This window comes from Hemicordylus capensis, chromosome 8 (assembly GCF_027244095.1).
Source record: "Hemicordylus capensis ecotype Gifberg chromosome 8, rHemCap1.1.pri, whole genome shotgun sequence".
NCBI lineage: Eukaryota > Metazoa > Chordata > Lepidosauria > Squamata > Cordylidae > Hemicordylus > Hemicordylus capensis.
Genome location: NC_069664.1, coordinates 17,017,786 through 17,043,992, shown reverse-complemented (window position 1 = coordinate 17,043,992; position 26,207 = coordinate 17,017,786). Strand labels below are relative to the sequence as shown.

General features: G+C 46.9%; 2 protein-coding genes across 6 annotated transcripts in view; both read right to left on the bottom strand.

Annotated features, from left to right (window-relative positions):
• The window catches only part of RNF122 (ring finger protein 122), a 28,950-nt gene extending 24,633 nt beyond the window's left edge, over positions 1-4,317 (bottom strand). For both annotated transcript variants that reach the window (XM_053269020.1, XM_053269021.1), the window contains exon 1: positions 3,937-4,317. In XM_053269020.1, coding sequence (XP_053124995.1) covers positions 3,937-3,961 — 25 coding nt within the window. In that variant the 5' untranslated portion in view covers positions 3,962-4,317. The remainder of the gene's footprint in view (positions 1-3,936) is intronic.
• Positions 4,318-9,653: 5,336 nt separating this feature from the next.
• The window catches only part of DUSP26 (dual specificity phosphatase 26), a 34,533-nt gene continuing 17,979 nt past the window's right edge, over positions 9,654-26,207 (bottom strand). Inside the window, exons 1-4 of one of the 4 annotated variants that reach the window (XM_053270204.1) lie at positions 18,997-19,189; positions 16,529-16,909; positions 13,190-13,404; positions 9,654-10,224 (exon numbers count right to left, since the gene is read on the bottom strand). In XM_053270204.1, the coding sequence (XP_053126179.1) occupies positions 10,025-10,224; positions 13,190-13,404; positions 16,529-16,707 (594 nt within the window). In that variant the 5' untranslated portion in view covers positions 16,708-16,909; positions 18,997-19,189 and the 3' untranslated portion in view covers positions 9,654-10,024. Of the gene's footprint in view, positions 10,225-13,189; positions 13,405-16,528; positions 16,910-18,996; positions 19,190-26,207 lie in introns of those variants that run through there. The other 3 variants (XM_053270201.1, XM_053270202.1, XM_053270203.1) reach the window with 3 other exon arrangements.

Genomic DNA, 26,207 nt, shown 5'->3' with positions numbered 1-26,207 from the left:
TGCACACACAGATCTGTACACACATTATTCTGTACACACTGACCTGTACATATATTATTTTCAGAGAGTATTACATTTCCTATCTGTGCCTGCTTGTGAGGTGGCCTGCACCCAGGTTCATTTAAAAATTAACATGTGTTCAGCAATTAATACAAAAACACGTACCTAATATGCCCAAAGGCATGGACAATGTGTGTGAATAGGGTTTCAATGAACCACATCCAATAGACCACAGCTCTGTGGTAGAGCACCATCCTTCCACGCAGAAGGTCCCAGGTCCTTGGCATCTGCCTGAAAACTTGGAGAAGCTAGATCAGGGGAGGGCAAACGTGGCCCTCCAGCTATCATTGAACTACGACTCTCATCATTCCCAGCCACAATAAGTTGTGGCTGGGAATGATGGGAGTTGTAGTTCAGCAATAGCTGGGGGGGGGGCCCTCCAAGTTTACCCACAAAACCCTTAATGGGCACCTGTATATCTCTGGGATTGCCTCTCTCGGCCTGTTGTATCCTGGTCTGTGAGGTCTTCTCAGTGGGTCCTCCTTTTAAGGCCCTTCTAAAGACCCACCTGTTTTGCCAGATTTTTGTCCATTAATTAATTAATTATTAAATTAATTGTTATTGGTGTTGTTGTTGTTCACCGCCTAGAGCCTTTGGAGAAGGCGGTATATAAGAAAAATTTATAAATACTAAATAATAAATAAATACTCAGCCCTGAGCTGGATGGACCAGTGGTCTCACTCTATATAAGGCAGCCTCCTATGTTTCGTGATGTCCAAGCATGCTAGCAAACACAATCCTTCTACTATAGGTAGCAGCATGAGCAATGGGGCGAGCCAAGGCACTGTGGTATCCGAAGCGAGGCACCAAATGCTGCCTTGCAAGTTTGCAAGAAGCTGGTCTGGGAGGAGAGTTGGTCTTAGGAACATAGGAAGCTGCCATATACTGAGTCAGACCCTTGGTCCATCTAGCTCAGTATTGTCTACACAGACTGGCAGCGGCTTCTCCAAGGTTGCAGGCAAAAATCTCTCAGCCCTATCTTGGAGATGCTGCCAGGGAGGGACCCTGGAACCTAGATGCTCTTCCCAGAGTGGCTCTGTTCCCTGAGGGGAACATCTTACAGTGCTCACACTTCTAGTCTCCCATTCATATGCAGCCAGGGCAGACCTTGCTTAGCTAAGGGGTCTGTTATAGCAAGCATGAATTATCCCCTTTGCTAAGCAGGGTTCACCCTGGTTTGCATTTGAATGGGAGGCTACATGTGTGAGCAATGTAAGATGGGGCCACTCTGGGAAGAGCATCTGCATGCTTGTATGCAGAAGGTTCCAAGTCCTTCTCTGGCATGTCCAAGATAGGGCTGAGAGAGATTCCTGCCTGCAACCTTGGAGAAACTGCTGCCAGTCTGTGTAGACAATACTGAGCTAGATGGACCAAGGGTCTGACTCAGTAGAAGGCAGCTTCCTATAAGTTGGTCTTGTGGTAGCAAGCATGACTTGCTCTCTTTGCTGAGCAGGGTCTGCCCTGGTTTGCATTTGAATAGGAGACAACATGTGAGCACTATAAGATATTCCCCTTAGGGGATGGGGCTGATCTGAGAAGATCATCTACATGCAGAAGGTTCCAAGTTCCCTCCCTTCTCCAGACAGGGCTGAGAGAGATTCCTGCCTGCAAACAGCAGGAGAAGCTGCTGCTAGTTTGTGTAGACAATACTGAGCTAGATAGACCAACAGTCTGACTCAGTAAATGGCAGCTTCCTATGTTCCTATGCAAAGCATGTGAAGAGAGGCATTCCTTGCAAAGCTTGCAAGGGGCAGATTGGTGAAGAACCATTCCAGTGTGAAGAACCATGTGAAGAACCATTCCAATGGCAGTGGTGGCGAGTATCTTCCTGCCATTCTGGTGTCCCCAGCAGTGTTCCCTTTAACAGGCATTCCCAGATGCTGTTGACTACAACTCCCAGAATCCCCAAGAAAAAGCCATTGCAGCTGGGGATTCTGGGAGCTGTAGTCAACAACATCTGGGAATCCCTGTTAGAGGGAACACTGGTCCCCACCAGTCACTGTCAACTCAGGCAAGGTCCACCCCTGCATATATAGTCTCTGACAGGAATTCTGCCCCCACAGTGTGCCAAAAAGCCACCCTTGTATTTTGAAGGTATCATCTATCCATCACCTGAAGATATCACACCAGATCTCTGTGTGCCCAGTTTAGTGTGAGTGCGTGCGTGCGTGCACCTCACTCCCCTATAAAGTGGAGATGTCAGGATCTGAACCTGGAACCCTCTCCACACAAAGTATGTGCTCTGATCTGTGGTCCCTCCTGTGTACATTAATGGCTATCCTGGTACAGAAAAGCATCTGTACCAACGATTATTGCAATAAAGGTGAGAGATGTTCTATTCAATCGGCCAAAGTAGATTCTCATTTGTCTGGTCTGCTGGTCTGGTCTGGTCACAGGCCTTCTAGAAACCAAGCTCAAAAGTAACCCATTAAGTCTCATCTGTGACTTAGCCATGACTTTGTTGAGAGAACCCCCCAGCCTCTTAGGGAGTGGATTGAAAATCCTCTGCATCGAGGGAGACATTCGCGGTCCGAGGGATGCAACTTGTCCTGACTTCTTTGTTATAGATTTGTTCCAATTCCACACAAAATGGGCGGGCGGCGATTGGGGAAGAGACAGGCTATAAAAAGCCGCCGCCAAGAGAGGCACAGGAGGTGAATGTAGTTGCTGACTTTGATTCCTCAGTGTCTGGGTGTACTCAAAATAAAACCAGCCCCCTCTTCCTCTCCTTCCCTTCCATTGTCTTTGCAACAAATGGCCCAGCGGCTGCTGCGGGTGAAATTTGGTGAAACTATAGATGGCTGGGGGTGGGGGCGTGGGGGAGGGGAGAGAAGCAGCAGCCAGAGAACAAAAGCGGCGGCTTGAAATAATTAATCCCGACTCATCCCAAGCAGAGCTTGGCTCCCTTTCTCATTAACCATTAGCCCTTGACAAAAGCAAGTCGCCATCTGCTTGGCCTCCTGAAAGGCACCCCCGCCTACCAACACTGAAAAGGAATTTTTAAAAGCTTCTTGTGCTCAGCTGTGCAAAGATGCCCCCCCCTCCAAACTCCCCAAGAGGAAGGATGGGTTTAGGAGAGCTTCATCCAGCAGTAGTCCCAAAGCCAAGAAGGAGAGACTTCATTCATTGGGCGGGTGGGGGGAAGTTTCGCAGAAGTCAACAAAGGATCCCCTCAAATCATTCTAAGGACCAAACTTGAAAGAAATGCCTGGTTGGAAATGGATCGCTGCAGCAACGATAGGAAAGCCTCACAGTTTTTGGACTGGGTCTGGTTTTAATTCTATCAAGAGAGAGATTCCAGAGGGCGCGCGCGCGCGTCCTAACACACAAAGCAAAACTTACAAGGAATTTTAAGTTTTTTAAATGGCAGGTAATCATGTTGGCTTACAAGGAGGGGAAAAAAAAAATCCCAAAGTCACAGCAGATCAATACCTGGAGCAGGACCACTCAAAGTGGCGAGCAAGCTTCTCGAACCTGAGGACTCCACGCCACGCCAGCTGATCATATATAGATCTGCAACGGTTTGCGCGTAGTGGAAAGAGGGGATCTTTGGGTCTCCTCGCTTCGATTCGAATCGGGGGCCGCAAGAACGTGCCGTTGGGAAACAAGAGCCCGAAAGTGGGAACAAAGGGACCAGCCTAAGGGATCTGCCTCGCGCGGATGAATCTTTTCCCCGAAGCCCATCATCCCACCGGCAGCTCCGATCTTCCCAAACACGCGGCGGACTCTGTTTACAGACGCTGCGTTTCATATGTAGATAGGACTGACATCCCCACCCAGCCCACTAGAGCACCATGAACTTGGTGGCCCTGGAGCAGGACCGCGATGAAAGAGGATGCACCTTCTCCATCTCCGCGCTGGGCCGGACAAGCTTACCGTTACACCACTGGAACGGGTGCATCAGAGTCCCCAGGGCAGCTGCTTGCAGAGGACGGAGATGCAGAGAAGGCAACCCGAAGGACACGCACGCACACACACACACACGCACACACGCACACACACAGAGCCCAACTTTCTCGGCTCTCGCCCTCGCTCTCCACCCGGCGGCTTCAAGAGCGCCCACAAGCCTTCCCGTCTCGGAGCAGCAAGAGCATCAAGGCAAGCCACAACGGCGACTTCCAGCAGCAGCAGTAGCCAGGAAGGCGGATTCCGACGATCAGCGCGCCAGTCTCGCAAGCTTCCCGTGGCCAACGCGCGTCACCAGCGCCTGCCCAAGGAAGTGATTGTTCCTCGCGGATACATTCTAGCACACTTTGGAAACTGACCCTCTTCCCTCAGCCCTGACCCCGCCCCCCAATGCCAGCCAATCGCCACTCGCAGCTAGCGGATCTTATTTGCATACTTTCTTGGGCTTGGAACAAGAGCGGCGTGGCGATAGGCTGGCTTTGGAGCGTGCCTCCAGCCTATGGCGTGTCAGAAACGAGGAGCCAGGTTTCCCGAAGGACTCCTTAGCCATGCGACCGAAGTTTTGAAGGGACGGGTGGGTTACTTTTGTCTTGGACCCGATCCAGGGAACCCACTGGCCGTGGCATTTCACGGAGTGCCGATTCCCGAGCAGAGTGATTCTCCAGCCTTGCTACTTAGAATATTTGCTGGTGGAACTGACGTCATTTCTTCGAACTGTATTGACACACCTTGGAGAGGCTTGCGTCTGAACCAGTGGTGTAGTCACAAGTTCAGACGTGCAGGCGCTTTCCATGACACACGCCACTCATAGCCACGCCCACAGTGACAGCCGCACCCCATAGCCAAAGTCACCCCAAGAGGCTGGCCAATTTGGGGGGTTCTGTTACAAGAAATCAGAGAGTTTCCTAATCCTACAGAGTTTGAACCCTCTTGGTTATTCCCCAAGAAGAGTAGTCTGGATTGTCCACCAAAGGGTGAAGGATACTCCTTGTAACAGAAGACAGGAAGAGGATAGCTGGTCTTGTGGTAGCAAGCATGACGGCGTCCCCTTAGCTAAGCAGAATCCACCCTGGCTTGTAGAATGGGAGACTAGATGTGTGAGCACTGTCTATAAGATATTCCCCTTAAGGGATGGAGCCTCTCTGGGAAGAGCATCTAGGTTCCAAGTTCCCTCCTCCCTGGCTTCTCCAAGATAGGGCTGAGTGAGATTCCTGCCTGCAACCTTGGAGGAGCTGCTGCCAGTCTGTGAAGACAATACTGAGCTAGATGGACCTGTGGTCTGACTCCATATATGGCAGCTTCCTATGTTCCTATGTAGAGTTTAAATACTCCCTCCTTTACTGTTCTTCTGCTTTAAATCCCGCCCCCCCCAAAAAGTGGTGATTTCTAGGGAACCCTGGAAAGGCAACAGGGAAGAAGGAGAGTGAGTAGTGATGGGCTGATTTCAGCTGGAACGCTTGCAGAAAAAACATTTCAAGGACAGACACAATTATCCTAGAGTGGTGGTGGATTATGGATTCTCATATTGGCTGTGAGTGCAGCAGCAGCAGCAGCTTCAGAGCAACGGAGGAGAGGCTGCCAGGAAAACCGGCCTCTGCCTCTTCCCTGCACAAGGAATGGGAGCACTTAACAGAGCATCCTCTGGCCCCCTTTACAGCAGCCAAGCCTTTCAGCCAAGCCTTACAGCAGCCAAGCTGCATTTGTCCTGACTGCATTGCCAGGGCGTCCTGCCTGGTTGCTTTGAACTTGTGCAGCACTGCCATCTTGAGTCTAACAGAAGACACGGAAATGACTCTTCCTGTTTTTTTGGTTAGGACTACTCACGTAGCAGCCGCCTAATGGCGCAGTGGGGAAGCAATCTGCCTAGAGAGCAGGAGGCTGTTGGTTCGAATCCCCACTGGTGTGTTTCCCAGAATATGGGGAACTCCTATGTCCGGCAGCAACGATATAGGAAAATGCTGAAAGGCATCATCTCATACTGCGCGGGTGGAGGCAATGGTAACTCCCTCCTGTATTCTACCAAGAAAACCACATGGCTCTGTGGTCACCAGAGGGGAATGCACAAAAAGAACCCTGGTGGAAAAATAATAATAAGACCCCTCCAATCTCCTCCCTCCCCCTCCCCTTCTGTGTTGAGAAGTTCAAGTTATGTTGGGAGCAAGCAGAGGAGGAGGGAGATGTGGGGTGCTGAGATTTCTCTCTGCCTGTTTCTCTCCCTGAGGGGACGGAGGGTGGGTGGGTGGGGGAGGGCGCAAAGAACGGTCCACACTGCAAAACACTACAATGAATAAAATGCGGGGCGGGGTGCCCTACTGCAAAAAAAAATACAGCTACTTTCCTGCAGAGCATTTACAACATTGTAGGGCAAAAGTGCATCATTAAAATTCGAATCAAGGCATGGGAACTGTGAACACACCCTGCTTATAATGCAGCGACACCGATGTGGAGAAACAGGCAATATGGAGAGGGACTGGATACGGTGTGAGTACGTTCCAATGTGTGGTCTGGAAAACACCCAGGAGTCCACACCGACTTGACGGCACAACACACACACACACAGACGCACACAGATGCACACACAGAGAGCAATGTAGTATAGTCCTCTTGACCTGCCAAGTATGATGATGTTGCTGCTGCTGCTGAGCTGTTTGACCTCAGAGCTAGGAACACAGGAACATAGGAAGCTGCCTTCTACTGAGTCAGATCCTTGGTCCATCTAGCTCAGTACTGCCTACACAGGCTGGCAGTGGTTGCTCGCAGGAGTCTGGCTCAGCCCTATAGGAACATAGGCAGCTGCCATATACTGAGTCAGATCATTGGTCCATCTAGCTCAGAATTGTCTGCACAGACTGGCAGCAGCTTGCAGGCAGGAATCTCTCTCATCCCTATCTTGGAGGTGCTCCCAGGGAGGGAACATGGAACCTTTTGCATGCAAGCATGCAGGTGACCGAATAACCGAATAAACTTATCTATCTATCTGCAGGTGCTCTTCCCAGAGCAGCCCCATCCCCTGAGGGGAATATCTTATAGTGCTCACATGTGGTCTCCCATTCAGATGCAACCAGGGCAGACCCAGCTTAGCAAAAGGGACAAGTCATGCTTGCTACCATAAGACCAGCTCTCCTATTTTGGAGATACCAGGGAGGGAACTACATCCCCTTAGGGGAATATCTTGTATTGCTCATATATGTAGTCTCCCATTCAAATGCAACCAGGGCAGACCATGCTTAGCAAAGAGGGCAAGTCATGCTTGCTACCACGCATGACTTGTCCCCCTAGCTAAGCAGGGTCCACTCTGGTTGCATTTGAATGGGAGACCACGTGTGAGCACTGTAAGATATTCCCCTCAGGGGATGGAGTCACTCTAGGAAGAGTAGGTTTCAAGTTCCCTCTCTGGCTTCTCCAAGATAGGGCTGAAAGAGATTCCTGCCTGAAACCTTGGAGAAGCTGCTGCCAGTCTGTGTAGACAATACTGAGCTAGATAGACCAATGGTCTGACTCAGTATACAGCAGTTTCCTATGTTCCTATATTCCTATGACAGGCAGGGGCACTGTAAGATATTCCCCTTGGGGGATGGAGCCACTCTGGGAAGAGCAGAAGTTTCCATGTTCCCTCCCAGGCTTCTCCAAGATAGGGCTGAGAGAGATTCCTGCCTGCAACCTTGATGAAGCCTCTGTCGGTCTGTGTGGACAATACTGAGCTAGATGGACCAAGGGTCTGACTCAGTATATGACAGCTTCCTATGTTGCACAACAACGCCACCAGAAGCATCTCAGAGAACGGCACCAGCCTTGACAAATTGCCTTCTGTGCCCTCCGTTACCTGGATGGGCCCTGAGAGAGTCATTCTGTCACCCCCACACCAGGTGATGTGTGTCATCATTACCCTGAATCCAAGATGCCTCCCAGCCACCACTGGGGGTGATTGGGAGCACAGCTGCCTCTTGGAATCTGGCTAATTCATAATCACATCTTCAGATTTCTCCCTGCTGCTGAAATTGGCATGCTGCTATCAAAGTATTAGATTGTGCTGAGGTGCACGGATGTAGTTACAGGAATTCATTATTATTTTATTACTGCTTCACAAATGCCTGGCTGCAATGTTGGGAGGAGAAATTGTATATGTTCAGGAACTGCGTGAAGATTGCTTCTCTGAGCCAGCAAAGAACACAATGTAATGAAAGGAAATGGGTCTGCTGCTCCTTAGTAGCTTAGAACTCCATTGATTTGCACGAGGAGGGTGAGGAATTATTTTTCCATACACATAGAGAAGACCAGAGCCCCTAGACCTACAACTGAGCTTCACTCTATTTGCTGTTTATGGGGAGAGATATGGAACTGTTAAGAAAGCTGTCATCCTAGGCAGCATTATTATTTTTGAGATTGTGTTGCCCCTTGGTGGCCATTATAAAGAACAGCAGCCTGAAATTTTCTTAGATACAGGGTGTTTTCACATGGGAGGCGAAATGGCTTTGCAGGCATTGGCTAATCAAGCGTTGGCTAACTTGGGCACCTGCCAGGGGCCCAGAAGGCCCACCACCATGCCCTGAAGTCTTTCCCAGTGGCAGCAGTATAACTCTTGGCCTCATTGCTGCCTTAGCCCATCCTGTTCTGTTCTGTCCTGTTGCATGGAGAAAAGCCCTTGTGCAGAGCAAGGCAAGGAAAGGCAGGTTACAGCACCACGGACAGCTCCATCAGACAAGTTGGACAGACAGAGATGGACTGAGCTCTTAAATACCATTGAGCTCAGGCTAGGCTCCACCTCCCTGCCGGAAGTTGGACGCCTTAAAGGGGCAGCCGTCTGGCATTCCTTCCCCTCTCTATCCAATCCTGCCTAACCCGTTTCTGACACTGGTGTGCAAATATCAGGGGGAGTGCAGTGGTGTTGGAGGGGCTGATTCTTTGGGTAGCTTCTGAAGATATTGTTTCAGGAGGATTTGACTTGCTGTTTCTGGGGGCTTCAGTTCTGGGGTTCTTACAGGGTCTGATCCTGCGTCCGGATTCAGGACTGATTCTAGTGGTGGTCTTGCTTCCTCAGGGTGAGACTCAGAGCCCCTAATAAAAGCAGGGCTCTCCCATTGCTCTCAAAAAGGTGTGTGCACCCTCACTTTCGGCCCCAGTTCCCAATGTCAGCTTGCTGGAAGAAAAAATCTGCCTTCCCATCACTTGCTTTCAGCTAATGGGATGGAAGAAAAATGCACGAAGTGGATTGGCCACAAGGGAGAGGACCTTTTCGGTGGTTGCACACAGTTTATGGAATAGTCTCCCCAGTGAAGGTGCCCAGTAAAGACCTGTTTGTTCACTCAGGCCTTTTAAATTTTAAATTTTGACCTGATTTTAACTAATTGTAAAAGAAATATATTTTAAAGTGTTTTGCATTTTTTATTTCTTCCCTCTTTTTGGTCTGTTATGATTTAATGTGTTGTGTGTTTTTTAATCTCATGTTTTAATGTTGTGTTGTAAGATGCCCAGAGAACAAATTGTCCCAGGCAGCTAACAAATAAAGTTGTTGTTTCTCCTTCTCCTTCTTCTCCTCCACCTCCTCCTCCTCCTCCTCCTCCTGGTTCACACACAGGTTTGATGGCTGCCCCAGGGACAGAAGCATCATCACTCTCTAGCAGCAACCCATCCAGCTCCTCTCCTGCCCAACCTGTGCCCAGCATTTGCTAAAAAGGGAAAGGCATGCATAATCTCTGCAGGACTTTATTCTCACAGCTAAAATACATTGCTCTTGAACAAATGCTACAAGCAAAGAGGAGGCAATAGGTCACATCACACATTACTTCAAGGGAATTTAGGCAGTTTCAACCTCTCTCAGCTGGACAGTGAACATGTAGTCTAGAAGAACCCCATTCTATGGCTTCCCAAAGCCAGAAAGGAGGGTGGGAGAAAGATCCCTTCCCCTTGGAAACCTGAGCTTGTTCACCTTTGGGTGGCACTTGAGCTAAGACTGTGGGCCAGGGGAGGTTCTGCAGGGCAGGAAGTTCAGGAAGAACAACACCTGACATCTAACCCAGGAAGAAGTTCCTCAGGCCTGCCACCATGGTCTCCCGATGACTCATGGTCTTTGCTTTAGCCTGAGGGTGCTGTCCAGGGCGGACAGCTGTCGCAGGAAACCCCGGTTGGGGATGATGCCTCGATGGTCTTTCACGGTCTTTATGGCCTCCACCAAGGTCAAGTGGTGGTAAATCATGAGGTAGGCGAGGACCAGGGTAGCTGATCTGCTTACTCCCACAGCACAGTGAACAAGGATCCTTCCTGTATGAGGAAAAGGGAGTAAAGGACATCAGGTCCAGAAATTAGGAGATAGTGCACACCTTTTCAAAATCCTCTTCCAGACTGAAATGCCAAAATGTCCCTGTAGTACAACACTTCTCCATCTTTTTAAAATTAATGCAATGAACATTAAGACAGAAAAAGACTAATTTACAATTTAAGTAAATAAAAAGGTAATTATGACAGTATAAAGGAAGCCTGTTTGAAAGTATGAGACTTTTGTAGGAATTTATAAACGACGTCCAGTTACTAATAAAACTATCCCATCTTTGTGATTTCTGTTTAACACAGGAACGCAGGAAGCTGCCTTATACTGAGTCAGACCATTGTCCTATCTATACTGACTAGCAGCAGTAAATTACAGGCTGGTGTTGCTCCTAGCCCTTGCTGGAGATGCTGCCAGGGAATGAACTTGGAACCTCAGATGCTCCTTCACTGATCTATGGTCCTAACACCTGATGCACATAATTTGTTTTGTTTTCACATGCATGTGATTTGTTAATTTAATCATGAGGACAATATCCCACCATTTCTGGAGTCATTCTTCTGTATTTGTGATTGAGGATAGACTCCAGTATCTTGCATAGAGGATCAGGAACATAGGAAGCTGCCATATACGGAGTCAGACAGACCATAGGTCCATCTTGCTCAGTATTGTCGACACAGACTGGCAGCGGCTTCTTCAAGGTTTCAGGCAGGAATCTCTCTCAGCCCTATCTTAGAGATGCTGCCAGGGAGGGAACTTGGAACCTGCTAACTTGGCAAAGAGGCACCTTTTAACGTGGTGATTCTCTTTGTTTAGCAGGGGCAGAGTAACGGGCCCTATCTACCCGCAGCACGGTACCTCCAGTGACTGTTGCTGGTGTCTAAATTATGTTTATTTTTAGACTGTGAGCTCTTTGGGGACAGGGATCCATCTTATTTATTTATTATTTCTCTGTGTAAACCACCCTGAGCCATTTTTGGATGGGCGGTATAGAAATTGAATAAACAAAATAAAACTAACTAAATAAATGCTCTTCCCAGAGTGGCTCCATTCTTGCAGAAGTGTTCGCATATGAGATTATTTCTCTAGTTTTTAAAACAATGGATCAATTATTAAAACAATAATTTATTTTCACTCACTGTCCAGTAAAGATGAATTAGCATATGCCAATACAAACAATGGCTCTAGTATATGCCAATAACAAAATTAGAATTTCCCCCAGTACTATTCTTATTTTTCTCCAGTATTTCTTAGGCAAAGAACATGTCTACCAAATATGAAAAGGGTCCTTTTGTTCCCCTTGCCCCCAACATTTCCAACACCTGATACTAGGAGCTCTGTTGATCTTCTTTGTTATAATTGGAGTCACATACTTCCTTGTTAGTATTTCAAAACAATCTCTCTGATATTCATATTAGGAGAAAAAGTCTGCTACTCAATCCACAGGTCTTCCCACTCTTGTACAGGGATGCTCTTTCTAAGATCCCAAGAACATCATACCATGCGATCGTCCACCTACTCAAATTTGCACTCACTTTCCAGTGATGTTTGATACAGTAGCAGCTTGTCCTAAGGGGCTGGGTGGGGGGCAGCAAACGAGGTGTAGCTGCTACTGGTTCCCAGCAGTGCTGGTTGTTCCTCTCTCTCCCATTCTGCCTTGCCCCGTTGTGAATGAGAACTACAGTGCTTGCAGGCTGGTCATTCATCAGGCAGAGCTGTGTGGGCTCACCGCACATCTCTTTCCGGCGAATGGCTAGTCTGAAGGCAGCACAGATCTGGTTAATGCCAGAGCAGGATGAGAGAGCGAGAGAGAGGGACATAAATGGAGCTACCAGGAACCAGAGGCACCTTCGGCTCATTTGCTGTCCCCCGGCTCATTAGAATGAGCAGCTACTGATCTGATATGTTGTGGATAATAGAGGCTGATGATCCTTTACTATATTTGTCTTATAGGAACTTTCTTCTTTAAGCTATTACTACTACTATGGATATTTATATATTGCTCTTCAACCAAAGTTCTCAAAGGGGTTTTACACAAACAAACAAATGATACATAATTAAGATGGTCCCCTGTCCCCAAAGGGCTCACAGTCTAAAAAGAATCATAAGGCAGATACCAGCAACAGCCACTGAAGGGATGCTGTGCTGGGGTTGGATAGGGCCAGTTGCTCCCCACCTGCTAGATAGAAGAGAACTGCCACTTTAAGAGGTGTCTCTTTGCTCAGATAGCAGGGGGTCCCTGTCATTTTATTTCAGAATAAAGTCAATCAATCCATTCCTTTATTACAGTCACAGACCAGCACAGTTTAAAAACAGAACCCCCCCCTCCCAATAACCTACAGGATTATGATACAGTAGTTAAGCACATAGTTAAGCATAAAGATCAATTTTCAATGGTTCTTAATGAACTCCTGGTGAATTTTACTGGCTATTAAACAGAACTTGGACACATGATAAGATCTCAAGTTATTCTGTACAAGCTGGACGGCCGCTAATAAAAGGGGTTATATGTTTATGCTGTATATCTCAGCAAAATTGACAACAAAGGAGCACATGATCCCTTGTTTCGCTATCTCCCGATTTGCAGAGACAAGTATGTTCTTTGTGGGGGAATTTTTTTTATATCTCCCTTCCAGGACTGCTGTTTGCAAGGCGTTGCATCGTGCCTGTGTCCAAGCTCTGCGGTCTTTTGGCATGGCTATCTGGTTTAGGTATCTGGCAGGGCTGAAACTCAGAACTTGGTTGCCCAAATGGACACCAACAGGACTAGAGCCTTGATCAATTTGACGCTCCATAGCATATATTCTTTGTCTGAGTTTGACCCTGGCATATCCATACCCCAGAGTTATCAGTGCACAGAGTCAAGTCAGTACCTGGGCTTTCAGGCTACGATTTAGTGCTACTAAACAGAAAAGAAGAGATGGGGGAAAGCCACCCCACTACTGCCTGCCACGGACTCACCTCTACTCCTGATCAGCGCCTTGTGGATAAAGTCAGCTGCGGGCTCAAAGTAGGGGCTCATGTCGAAGGTGGGTGAGTCATGTGCCTCAATGCCCAGGTAACAGATGCCGGTGCCGTCATAGTACTCGGCCCCGCCCCGCCACTTGCTGTGGGAAGCATTGAGGATGTGGGTGATGCCCAGGTGAGCCAGCTCGCGGCGATTGGCCGCTATATCTCTACATGGGGGGAAAGGATGAATGATTAACGAACCTTCTTTTGACTCCAAGATCACAGCTTCTGCCCACTTCACCTCTACTCCACCCTCACACCACCTAGCTCATCTTAGCTTCATCTAACAACATTTGGCCGATATTATGGTGGCTCCGCATGTAGTTCTGTTTCTACAATGGCCTGTCATGTGGGTATCATACTACCATAATAGGGTTGAGGGCTGTGTCATGGACCCTGGACTCTGGATCTGGGACCCTTCCCAACTGGAGGATGAGGCAGACTGTTCAAGGCATGATCAAGGTTTGAAGACCTTCCAACCCAGAACCTGGGCAACCCCATACCATGGGAACCCCAGGAGAACCAAGAGAACCCCAGCTGGCACTTCCACCACAATCTGAGCACGCAGTTTTGCCTTCAACCTCTGATTCATAGGAGTGCTCTGAGGGCCTGGTAGCCCAAGTAGAAACCCCCTAGTATTGCAGGAGCCTATTGATTGATGGATTGGATTGGGTTTCCAATGTTTGGAAAATCAGGCATGGACCCTTTAAGAAATAGAGCTGGAGAGATGGAATCAGTGTTCCCTCTAACAGGGATTCCCAGATGTTGTTGAATACAACTCCCATTATTCTCAGCTGCAATGGCTTTTGCTTGGGGATTCTGGGAGCTGTAGTCAACAACATCTGGGAATCCCTGTTAGAGGGAACACTGGATGGAGTTGCCAGTTCACTCTGCCTGGGCAGCAGTAATAAAAACTAGCAGCTTGCTCTAAGAGGCCCCTGGAGCAACATCCCTTTTATGTTGTTAGACCCAGCCCTTATGGATACCTGCTTAAAGCTAACTGAGATCCTGACAATTTCAGGGCCAGATTATGAAATGTTGAGGCCCTAAACTATATCAAGCTTAACAGCCCCCCTAGCATTACAAAAGAAATCATTATTCTAACAAAAAGTACGATGAAAATAGAAACAATAAAGCTTTGTTTTTACTTGGCAAAGATGCAACAGAAAACTAATAATCTATCAAAAATTGGTATCTTGCAATAAGCCTATTTGCATCAGAAATACCTTTAAATGAAAATACAAGATGTAAAGCTTGCAATTTAGTCTATTCCCCCATTTTGGTACCCAGAAGCCCCTCATAATGTGAGGCCCTAAGCTGTAGCTTACTTCGTTTGTGCCTAAATCTGGCACTGCTCTTTTCCGTTGAGGTATGATGAATGTTTGCCTCTCAGGACTTTCTGACGAATGTGTCCCTCCCGGATTCTTGCCTCAGTGGAGCCAGTGTGGTGTAGTGGTTAGAGTGCTGGACTGGACTAGGGAGAGCCGAGTTCAAATCCCCATTCAGCCATGATACTTGCTGGGTGACTCTGGGCCAGTCATTACTCTCTCAGCCTATCCTACTACACAGGGTTGTTGTGAGGAGAAGCTTAACTATGTATACCGCTCTGGGCTCCTTGGAGGAAGAGCAAGATATAAATGTAAAAAAAATAAAAAGGGGTGGGGGGTGGGAAAGCAGAGACCCTGGCTTGACCTAGGACAGGATAGTTTGAACTTTCAGTTGTCCATTGGCCAAATCAGTTGTTCTCTTGGTATGCAAGCCAGCAGATCATGGTACAAAAGAGACCACCTGATCTCTTCAGTCATCATTTCTTGACAGTCATGTTTGAGTCAAGTTGATTCCTTTCTTCTCCCTATTTTGGATACTTTCCCCAGTTGTGCCTATAGTACCTGACATGGTCCCATTCAACGAGTTGGTCACAGATGTTGAACAGGAGGAGACACTGAGGCTATTCACACGGTCTGCAAAAATCGGGCTAAGGGAGCCTAGCCCGATTTTTGCACACTGTGTGAACCACCTGGCTCGGCTGCGAGCCTGGTGGTTCCTGAGCGGGTAACCCGCTCAAGTAACCCTCCCCTTAAACTGGGTTTGCAATCCACAAAACTGTTTTGGTTTTTTTGGGCTCATGAGTTGCCGTGGAGTGGCTCCACTCTATGGCTACTCATAAGTAGACCCTTGGCTGGGAAGCTCAAAGACAGCCTCCCGGCTCGGGGGTCTCTCCAGCATGCCCTGCACGCTTGCGCAGGGCATGCTGGAGCTTCCGGGGGCCGCGCGGCCCCCGAACTCCCCAGCCCCCGCCAGCTCTGTGACGTTGCTGGCAGTTGTGTGGGCGGCTGCCGCGGATTGTGAGAAGATCCTCATTGTGTTTAGATCCACATATCATGGAAAAGCAGGCAGCCACAGAGGACTCGCACAGCCTAGTCTGAACAGCCTTGGGAGAAAGATTGCCTTTGGTCTCCAGTCAACAGACTATCCACAGCAGACTATCCTGTCAAGTTCTCAACCAGAGCTCCCTTAAGATCTGCCTCAGAAACCATATTCACCCAGGCCTGCTGGGCAGAGAGCCTACCAAGAGATCTCCAAGCAACATAAAAGTGCAAGGTCCCAAAAGGAGAAACATATAGCCTTCTTCCGAGTCAGACCATTGGTCCATCTAGCTCAGTATTGTCCACCCAGACTGTCTGTGGCTTCTCCAAGGTTACAGGCAGGAATCTCTCTCAGCCCTATCTCAGAGATGCTACCATGGAGGGAACTTGGAACCTTCTGCAGGCAAGCATGCAGATGCTCTTGCCAGAGCAGCCCCATTCCCAGAGAGGAATAGCTTACAGTGCTCACACATGTAGACTCCCATTCAAATGCAAACCAGGGTGGACCCTGCTTAGCAGAAGATACTATTCATGCTTGCTTCTGCAAGACCAGCTCTCCTCCCATACATTCACATGTATGAATCCTTTAAAGGAGGCACTTATCTGGTACTTATCTGGGGAACTAGAGTCTGATTGGCTTTGCAGGATCTATTTCAGTGTACAAGAGCTCAACCTGAATCAGATCTTTGTCGAAGCAAGTTGCTAGCCTTGGAGCTGTTGTTCCAGGCAAATTGTCTACTCCTTGTTCCCAGTTATCTGCTGCAGCAACTTGGGAATTGTATATGACCAGGCTGCTTCTGCAAAATTATGGCCTTTCCTGGGGTGTTTTATCCTGAGGCTGAGTCAGGACACCGCCCTTCCTTCCCACCACCTTAGTCTCCCCACAGTGGTAGGGTTTGGTGCCAATTGCTGGCCCTATACGTACTGATCTCCCAGGTAAAGTCCTGGCCAAACTTCATCAGCATGATTGCAGGCTGTCTTCCCCGTGTACAGTAACCTCTCCAGCTCAAAGACGCTGAGGATGGGGTGGCTGCTAGTGGCATCATGCGTTCTCCAGCTGGGAGTCCTGGATCTGTTCCGGGAGAACCGGGACATGAAAGCCATTGGTGCTGCCAAACCTCCCGTGGCATCCCGGGGCTCTCGTGGGGATTGGGATGGGGCTGGAACAGTGTTCCTGCTGCGACCACCACCCACGGTTGGTCCTAAGCTGAAAGAAGTAGGGAGAATGTTAGCAGAACCACATCAGCCCCGGGATCCTTGGAGAGAAGAGGGCCAGCTCCTGCTGACTTGGAAGTCTTTCTTGATCCTGCAAAAAATGGAAAAGAGGAAGGCCGGTTCATGACACTGAGTTAAGGCGAGGGTAAGGGACACTTAATTTATTATCGTGTGAATTTCTTGACTGGGATTTCTTGACAACTTTCATGTCCCTGCCCCTGCTAACTTGGCAAAGAGACACCTTTTAATGTGGTGATTCTTTTATTTAGCAGGGGGAGAGTAACTCCTGTCCACCCCCAGCACAGGACCTCCAGTGACTGTCTATCTTGTGTTTCTTTTTAGATTGTGAGCCCTTCGGGGACAGGGTTCCATCTTATTTATTTGTTTGTTATTTCTCCGTGTAAACCACCCTGAGCCATTTTTGGAAGGGCGGTATAGAAATAGAATGAATGAATGAATGAATGAATGAAATCGAATGAATGAATGAAATCGAATGAATGTTAGAAAACTGTATCTATATCACAAAGTGTGAAAAATGCATGTATTTTTGAAGTGAACTGAAGCTTCCTGATGCATGTATTAATGGCAAAATAGATATTTTGCCCTGTTTGCATGGGGAAAAGCCATACATTATTGCTTACTAGGGATGTGCATGAATCAAATGTTGTGATTTGATTCAAAATTGAATTGAATTGGCCTGATTCAATTCGAAGTTGAAGTGAATTGGTTTGAAACAGGGTTGATTCTATCCTATTCAAATTCAAATGGATTCAATTCAAATTTGAAGCTATTGGACCCTGTTTTGGTGCCTTTTAAAACCAATCAGGGTGCCTGACTGGTTTTAAAAAGGTGCCAAAATGGTTGATGAATCGATTAGAATAGATTCAAAGTCGAATTGGGTCAATTCGATTTGAATTCAAATCAAATTACCCTTCTTAGGGGTTATTCAATTCAAATCGCTCATATCACCTAGATTCAATTTGAATCCATTCAAATTTCAATTTGCACTCCCTAGTGCTTACACAATTCTCCTAGGTGGAAGTGGTATTCATGTTGAGAAACCATCTGGTGTGAAGCAACCTTTTGGATTCATTCACTCACCATACTAGGTTGACAGCAGCCAACTTATCAGACCACCTGCAGTGGAATCTTTTTAACTGGGTGGTTTGACTTACCTGAAACTTCTTTATTGTTAACTTCTTTATTGGCTGTTGTCTTGCCCTTTTAACAATGGGCAGCATCCGGACTAAGTTAGTCATGACTACTTTGGTTCATTGATTTCAATGGCGCTTAGTCATGGCTAGCTAATCTGGATGCTATCTGATATGTTTGATACTTGTAGTCTAGTTACATATGTGCCATAAAACCCTTGAACTGTTTATTGGTTATATGGTTATTTCCAATTAGCTTACTCTTGTGTAACATCATTTGTGTGGTATGAGCCAACTCAATAATGATGATGATGATGTCTACATTAGTTAGGCACTATACATAAGACAAATTTAAATCCAAGGAAAGGGGTTAAACCTTGTATCAGAACTGATCAACAGCCACAACTTAGTAAAACCTTTGTTAGGACCAGTCACAGCCTAAATGTAGGTACAATTCAATGCATTTTATATGCTAAATGGTTTTGTACCTTTTACTAAAAATATTCTTGGATCACATATAACTGCTTCCTGGTGCAACAGGGACAGCTTGACTGCATGGTTTGCTCCTGAGCGTGAAAAGACTTATGACCTAGCTTGTATATTGCCTGCTTACAACTTAGACTTTTCTGCAGTGTCCTGGAAACATCACTACTGTGATGGCTCATCTATCCAAATCCAGTGAGAAAGATTGTTGGGTTCAGCTTGTCCCCCCCGCCCCAATTTTGCTTCCCTTTCGGTTGCTTGTTTCCTTGACCATTTTTAAATCAATGGTCAACATTTGGACATAACGCAAGCATGTGAGAAAAGTCCGGTTTCTTTTTCTCAGCTTGGAGCTGGCAAGCCATTCCAGATCAAGAGGAGCTCAGCTGCTGCCTTCCTTCAAGGACATCAACTGGCACAGCAATGCCATCTGTGGAGGTACCAAAGCTAGAATTGCAATGAGAAGAGCTGGCAGGCGCTAGGAATTTTGGATAGAGGGTCAGGGACCAGGGGAGCAAGGAGAATTTGCCTCCTGGCACCAACTTACATGTGAGAGACAAGAAGAGACCTTCCTTGGGCCCTCTTGCTGGATGAATTTTTCACTGGAGGAGCACAGGAAAATATTTTAAAGATCCAGAGGCCCTTTTTCTTGGCTCAGAAAATCATGGATTGCATTGCTTTGCCTCTCTTCTAGGGCAACCATAGGGAGACGTTGAAGGGTATAATTTGAGCCCGGTCGTACTAGGACCGCACTCTGGAATCTGTTTTGGAATGCATGAGGTCATCATAAAGAAAGGGCTCTCTTGACAATGTGTAGTGTTCTATTCTTTCACCACTGAGCAACCATAACCAGCTTCCACATAAACGGAAAATTAGGAGATATGCCTTTTTGTTAACAAAGGCAGCCTTGACCTTTGATATTTTTTTCAGAGGGCCTTTTTGGTGGTGGCATCCTGTCTATGGAATAACCTCCCCAGTGAGGCTTGCCTGGTGTTGTCAATTTGTTCTTTAAATGCCAGGCGATTTTTAATTATAAAAAATGTTTTGTATTGTATTTTGTATTTTTATTTTATATTGTAATTTGTTTGCCTTGTTTTATGTGCCTTTATTGGATTTTAAAAACTGTTTTGTTGTGAGCTGCCCAGAGAACAATTTGTTATGGGGTGGCTAATAAAGTTGTTGTTGTTGTTGTTACTACTACTACTACTACTACTACTTCTTTGGAAATTGTATAAGGGAGTCAATTCACTTTAGCCCGAAAACTACTGTTGTGAGTGACAATATGGCAGGGTTCACATAGCAACATAGGAATGCAATGAACCAAAAGTCTGAACTTGTCGCTACAAGTGACCACAGGAAATCACACCACCCAGCCTATTACATTAACAGCGATTAATAGCATCTGAATTGTAAATAACACCTCTTGCATTGGTACACTTAGATGGTTATCCATTGAACTGCTTAGAATTTGGCTCTCTGCTTCAGCTCAGCCAGAAAAAGGGATGCACTATCTCACTAGTGAAAAGAACACATACCCTTGGATGGTTATAAAAGGTGCACAAGTGTTTATTTTATCAGACAATGTGATGAAGTTGTCCCAAATTGTTTTGAGTATCAGCGACTCTTCATTGGTGAAAGAAACTAATATGTTCACTGGTAGATCAGTTGCAAACATGTTGAGTTCATGCACAACATCCCATTCCTACTCCATTTGAATTTCACTCATTTTCCTTTGATTTCTATTCCTCTTTTGTCTGCAAAAAATTGCCAGATTTCCCCCCATCTCTATCCATATTTAAATAAACATATATATGCATTTATTTATTTGGGCAGAAGCAAGATATTCCTAAATCAAAATGTTAATGTATTTAATCCTAAGGTTGTAGTAAGTATAAAAGATTAAATAAATTACTTTTATGGGTGAACCCTGTTATCCATGGGAGTTCCATTCTCCTCTGGAACCATGGATATCAGAACTGCAGATAGTGGGGCATTGTTGCAATGGGAATGGGAAGCTTAGGTTCCTGGAGGCTGAAAAAAATGGGCAAATCCTGGGGAAAACTAGGGGGAAATCATGCCAAAAAAGTGCCCTACCATGCTCTTCCAGCCTTCTTGGAATGCCCCTCACAAGTCCCAAATTGGTCATTTGTCCATAATTTTTTTAAAAAAGAAGAACCAGAAAATGGCTCCTACTCCCAAAATGGTGGCCAGAAATGATCTCAGAGGTCATTTTTGGCCTCTCTGAACCTGCGGATACAAGGAATTTAGCCTTTGTAAACCTCCCCCCGCCCGCACGTGTGCCGAGGTCGGGTATCCATTTCCTGACTACGGATACACAAAACCATGGATGTTGGATTCATGAATGGAGAGGTTCACTTGTATAGGTATAATCATACATTTCAAAAACATGAAAAATATATAAAAGCATATGAGAAGGTATATGTGACAGTTCAATAAAGTCCTGGGTGGCAGGTTAGTTGGTAGTAATGTCCATCCCACAAAGAGATTAAAAAAGATGTAACAATTGATTGAAAGGGATTCTCTCAAAAAGTCCTAATAGGCTCACCAGTCTAATGGTAAGGGAAGAGGAGAACATAGAATCATTTATCTGATGCCAAACATTTCAACCAACACTTGGACTTCTTCAGTGGCAATAACAGACTGGTTTCATTCTTCTTATGAATTACCTGGCAATGTTTTTTTTAAAAAAGGACTCAGTAGTACAAATATATAAAACCCCATTTGAGACTAGAGATAGAAACTTAATAACTTTCAATATAAAAGAATATAAAGATAAAAAATAATAAAAACCAACCTCGCTTAGGGAATGCCTAACGCCACATTCCTCCTGTTTCCCCTGTATATATTTATTTAACACTGACATAAGTTTAAATGCCAAAAACATATTTTAAACACATATTTCCCCTTAGTATGTTCATGCATTTCCAAACAGTTGGTGCAATAATGCATTGCAAAGTATATATTGACAGATGTATTTTGCTGGAAGTGTATGGAATGCATAGAATCTGTGGAAATTGCAGTATTTGATAAACTACAATTCATTGGGGAGCAGAAAGGATCCGGAACCATGTGTTCTGTTGAAAATATTGGAAAGAGGGGAATTCTCTCCCATCGGTGAAACTAATGGCTTCTCCAGTGGCATAGACCTTAAAATGCCAGGTGCCTCTTAATCAAGTCCCTACTCCTGGCACATTAATGCAGCATTTTAGACTGTTCAGAGAACTTTGCGTCCTTAGGCATGGAGCCAAGGTTCCCATCTGTTAGCAGAAGCGCTGCTTCTATTGTAGCTGCAGAGCAATGCCTGAGAAAAGGGCAGTGAAATCCAGAGATGGTCTTCCATTTGAGCAATCCTTTGCAGCACATTGTGGTCCCTTCACTCCTCTGGATTTCACATTTGCATTTCCAACTCAAAGCCCGGCAGCAGGGGTTCTCAGGCTGCGGTCCTCAGAAGCTGCTGGACTACAACTCCCATCATCCCCAGCCATGATGACCACTGGCCACTGTGGCTGGTGATGATGGGAGCTGTAGTCCAACAACAGCTGGGGAGCCAAGTTGGAGAACTCCTGCCTTGTAGCATGTGCAACACAAGCCCCAATAAAAGCATAAGAACTGTAAAAACATAAGAAGAGCACTGCTGGATCAGGCCCAAGGCCTATTCAGTCCAGCATCCTGTTTCACACAGTGGTCCACCAGATGCCTCCAGGGAGCCCACAGGCAAGAGGTATGTGCATGCCCTCTCTCCTATTGTTGCTGCCCTGAAACTGGTAGTTAGAGGCAGAGGCAGATTTAGCCATGGACCTTGGGGATCAGGTCCGTGGCCTCCTCTGTCTGGCGGGGGGGGGCTCCAAATGATCAGGGGGCCTCCCCAGAGCCCTGCTGCTGTGCTGCTGCCCCGCATTTGCTGCTGCATGTCTGAGACATAGCATGTCCATGACAGGAGCAGCAGTGGTGGTAGCCACAGGTAATAGTAATAATGATGATGATGGGGGTGGTCTCACGGCGGTCTCACTGTGGCGGCGGGCTCTCCGAAGCCCTATAGGTGGCCTATAGCCCTCAGACTAGTAGCCATTGATAGTCTTGTCCTCCATGAGTTTGTCGAAGACTTAAATTCCAAGCCCTTCTTAAAGCCATTCAGGCTGGTGGCTGTCACCACATCTTGTGGCCGAGAATTCCATCGGTTAATTATGCGTTGTGTGAAAAAGTCCTTCCTTTTTGTCGGTTCTAAATGTCTTGGCAGTCAGTTTCACGGGATGACCCCTGGTTCTAGTGTCAAGCGAGAGGGAGAAAAAAGTAACCCTCTCTCTCCACTCTCTCCACACCATGCATAATTGTATCGACCTCTATCAGGTCACCCTCAGTCTTCCTTCTACTAAACTAAAAGGCCCTCCCACCCTGGGTGTTGTCGACATGGTCGCAAGGAGGCTGCTCTTGAAGTTTCTTAGGAAAATCTAGGCAGTTTCCCCTTGGCAAAGCAAGCTCTCTGGCTTGACAATGAGGAAATGGTTGTACTTCTGCCATCAGAAATACAATATGTAATGGTGCAGTGGGGAAGTAACCTGCCTAGAGAGCAGGAGGTTGTTGGTTCAAATCCCCGCTGGTATGTTTCACAGAATATGGGGAACTCCTATATCGGGCAGAAGTGATATAGGAAGGTGATGAAAGGCATCATCTCATACTGCCCAGGAGGCGGCAATGGTAAACCCCTCCTGTATTCTACTACGAAAACCACATGGCTCTGTGGTTGCCAGGAGTCAACACTGACTCAACAGCACAACACACAAACAAACAAACAAATCAGGGCCTGCTTTGCCTTGGGCAGCAATGATCACTTGTGAAACAGGACCACCACATGAACACATTCTGTTCATGCTTCCTGTGATCCAACCCATTCTAACAATCCTGCATGGTAAGCCAATATTATTTTCTCCATGATGCCGATTTGGACCTCTGAGGCTGAGGTCTCCTTAAGTGGCACAGTGGGGAAATGCTTGACTAATAAGCAGAAGGTTGCCAGTTTGAATCCTCACTGGTATGTTCCCCAGACTATGGGAAACACCTCTATCGGGCAGCAGCGATACAGGAAGATGCTGAAAGGCATCATCTCATACTGCACGGGAGGTGGCAATGGTAAACCCCTCCTACCAAAGAAAACCACAGAAGTCTGTGGATGCCAGGAGTTGAAATTGACTCAACGGCACACGTTACCTTTACCTGAGACTGAGAGAGAGTTGTCATCACCACAAATCTGGGATCCCCCTCCCACCCGCAATTGGAGGATGAGGCAGGCAGTTGAGAGGATGATGAGACAGAGTGAGAAGAACCTCTGACCCAGACCTTGGGTGACTCCCCACCATGACCCCATGGCATGGCCCTGCCTTCATAGGAACATAGGAAGCTGTACACTGAGTCAGACCATTGGAACATCTAGCTCAGGATTGTCTATACAGATTGACGGCAGCTTCTCCAAGGCTGAAGGCAGGAGTCTCTCTGAGTCCTATCTTGGAGATGCTGCCAGGGAGGGAATTTGGAACCTTCTGCATGCAAGCATGCAGATGCTATTCCCTGAGCAGTCCCATCCTCTAAGGGGATTATCTTATAGTGCTCAGACCTGTAGTCTCCCATTCAAATGCAAACCAGGGCAGACCCTGCTTAGCAATGGGGACAATTCACGCTTGCCTTCACAAGATTCAAGGTCCTGCCAGCCCAAGTGGAGGTTCCTCAGGACCACTGGAGCCAGTGCTCAGAAAATTGGGCAAGACCCCTTTAAGCAAAGTCTCCTCCAGGGAATAGGTGGTCAGGTGGGAGTGTCAATCCATTCTGCATGGACAACGGCTATAGAAATGGGTCATCAGCACCAACCATCTGCTGGAATAACATCCATCTTGTGCTTGTTTTGTACACAGCTCTCTTGCTTGCCTGCTCAGAGTTATTCAAACCCTGACCCCCGTTTCTCTTGAAGTTGCAGTTGAGGGGAGTAACAGCAGGAGGGAGGGCATGCCCTCAACTGCTGCTTGTAGGCTTCCAGGGGCATCTGGTGGGCCACTGTGTGGAACAGGATGCTGGACTAGATGGGCCTCTTTGGGCCTGATCCAGCAGGGCTCTTCTTATGTTCTTATGAAGATGTCCAGTCTGTGTCCCTCTCAGATCCCTAGACCCAAGCTCTGTCTAGAACAGGAGAGTAGTTTGCCTAAGGCCACTAACGATTTCTTCAGGAAGAGTGCTTTTATTAATTTATTTCATTTATATCCTGCCCATCCCAGAATGGCTCAGAGTGGTTTACAACCAAAATTCAACCCGTTTAAAATTTCACATAATACATACAGAAAAAGCAGTTAAGATATTAACAAAAACCCATTTTTAAAACCATTTAAAACCAATTAAATATTATTAAAAGCCAGGCTTAAAAGATTGGTCTTCATGGCTTTCTTGAAAGTCTCCAGAGATGATAAACGCCTTATAGCCATGGGAAATGCATTCCACAACCTAGGGGCAACAACGGAGAAGGCCTGATCCTAAGTTGTCTCCAGATAAACTGATGGGTCCTGATGATCTTAATGAGTGAAAGGCATTCTCAGGTAGAGAAAGGCATTCTCAGCTAGCCTGGGGCCTAAGCTATCCAGGGCTTTAAAGGTGATAACCAGCACTTGGTATTTTGCCTGGAAACAAACCGGCAGCTAGTTTTCCATTTCTTGAAAAGCTTTTGTTTTTCAAGAAATGGCACTGAATAGCCATTTAACACAATGAGAATCAAGGAGCTTTGGTCCCCTTCCAAATGTGGGCCTAGATCCAATGCACCTGCTTCACTCCCTAGAAGGCGACTCCTGATCAGGATAAACTCAAGATCCCGCGTGACACGCACAGGGTGAATGTAATGTTCCCGGAGCATTTCCAGATGGCAGGCTTTCCTGCGGATTTACTGCGAGGTTTTACTGTGAGTTCGAATTGCCCCAAGAAACTGACGCAAAAAATGGATTTTTGTTTTCACTCCAGACGTAAATCGGGCTACGCTCTAATGTGCAATGAAAAACCTGAATTGCTCCCCGATAGCTCGCAGGGACTTTGGAGTAAATCTGGCCGATATGTGAATGCACATCCTCCATTTCGGAGGAGAAGTGAGCTAAAAGCCCCATCTGGAAATGCTCCTGGTGGACCACAAGGAGACAGAAAATAACAGATTGCTTCCTGTTCACTCCCCCACCCTCTCCCCAGCACATGAAGAAAAGAAGCAGCCGGGCTCCCCTCCCATCTAGAATGCATTTTATGACCCTTTGTTGATCCATCACCACAGCAGCTGTTATTACCCCCCCCCCCCCACTTTACAGAGCAGGGAAACATGGCTGTGTTCTGAGTGGTTGTGTGTGGCCCAGGGTATCCAGCCAGCCGAAAGGTGAGGTTCAATGGCCTCCCGGCTTGCTCTCTCTGCTCACTATTTCATCTGTTGAATGGCTCCATGAATATTTGAAACATAAGGAGCTTGGGTGGAAAAGAGACCCACCAGAGGGGCTGTGATGTTTGGGAATTAAATACATTGTAATTATAGTCAATGGTAAAGATCACTGTTGCCTTCAAGGTCACGCAGACCGTTCCCCACCCCGCCCCGCCCCGGCATCAGGCTGTCCAAGTTCGGCCACAGACAACTGCAATCCACAAACACACACACTGAACACAACAGGCTTCTGCTTCTCATGGCTGCTTCTCCCAGGGAGGCGAGCGTTGAGTTTCCTCTGCTGGCACAGG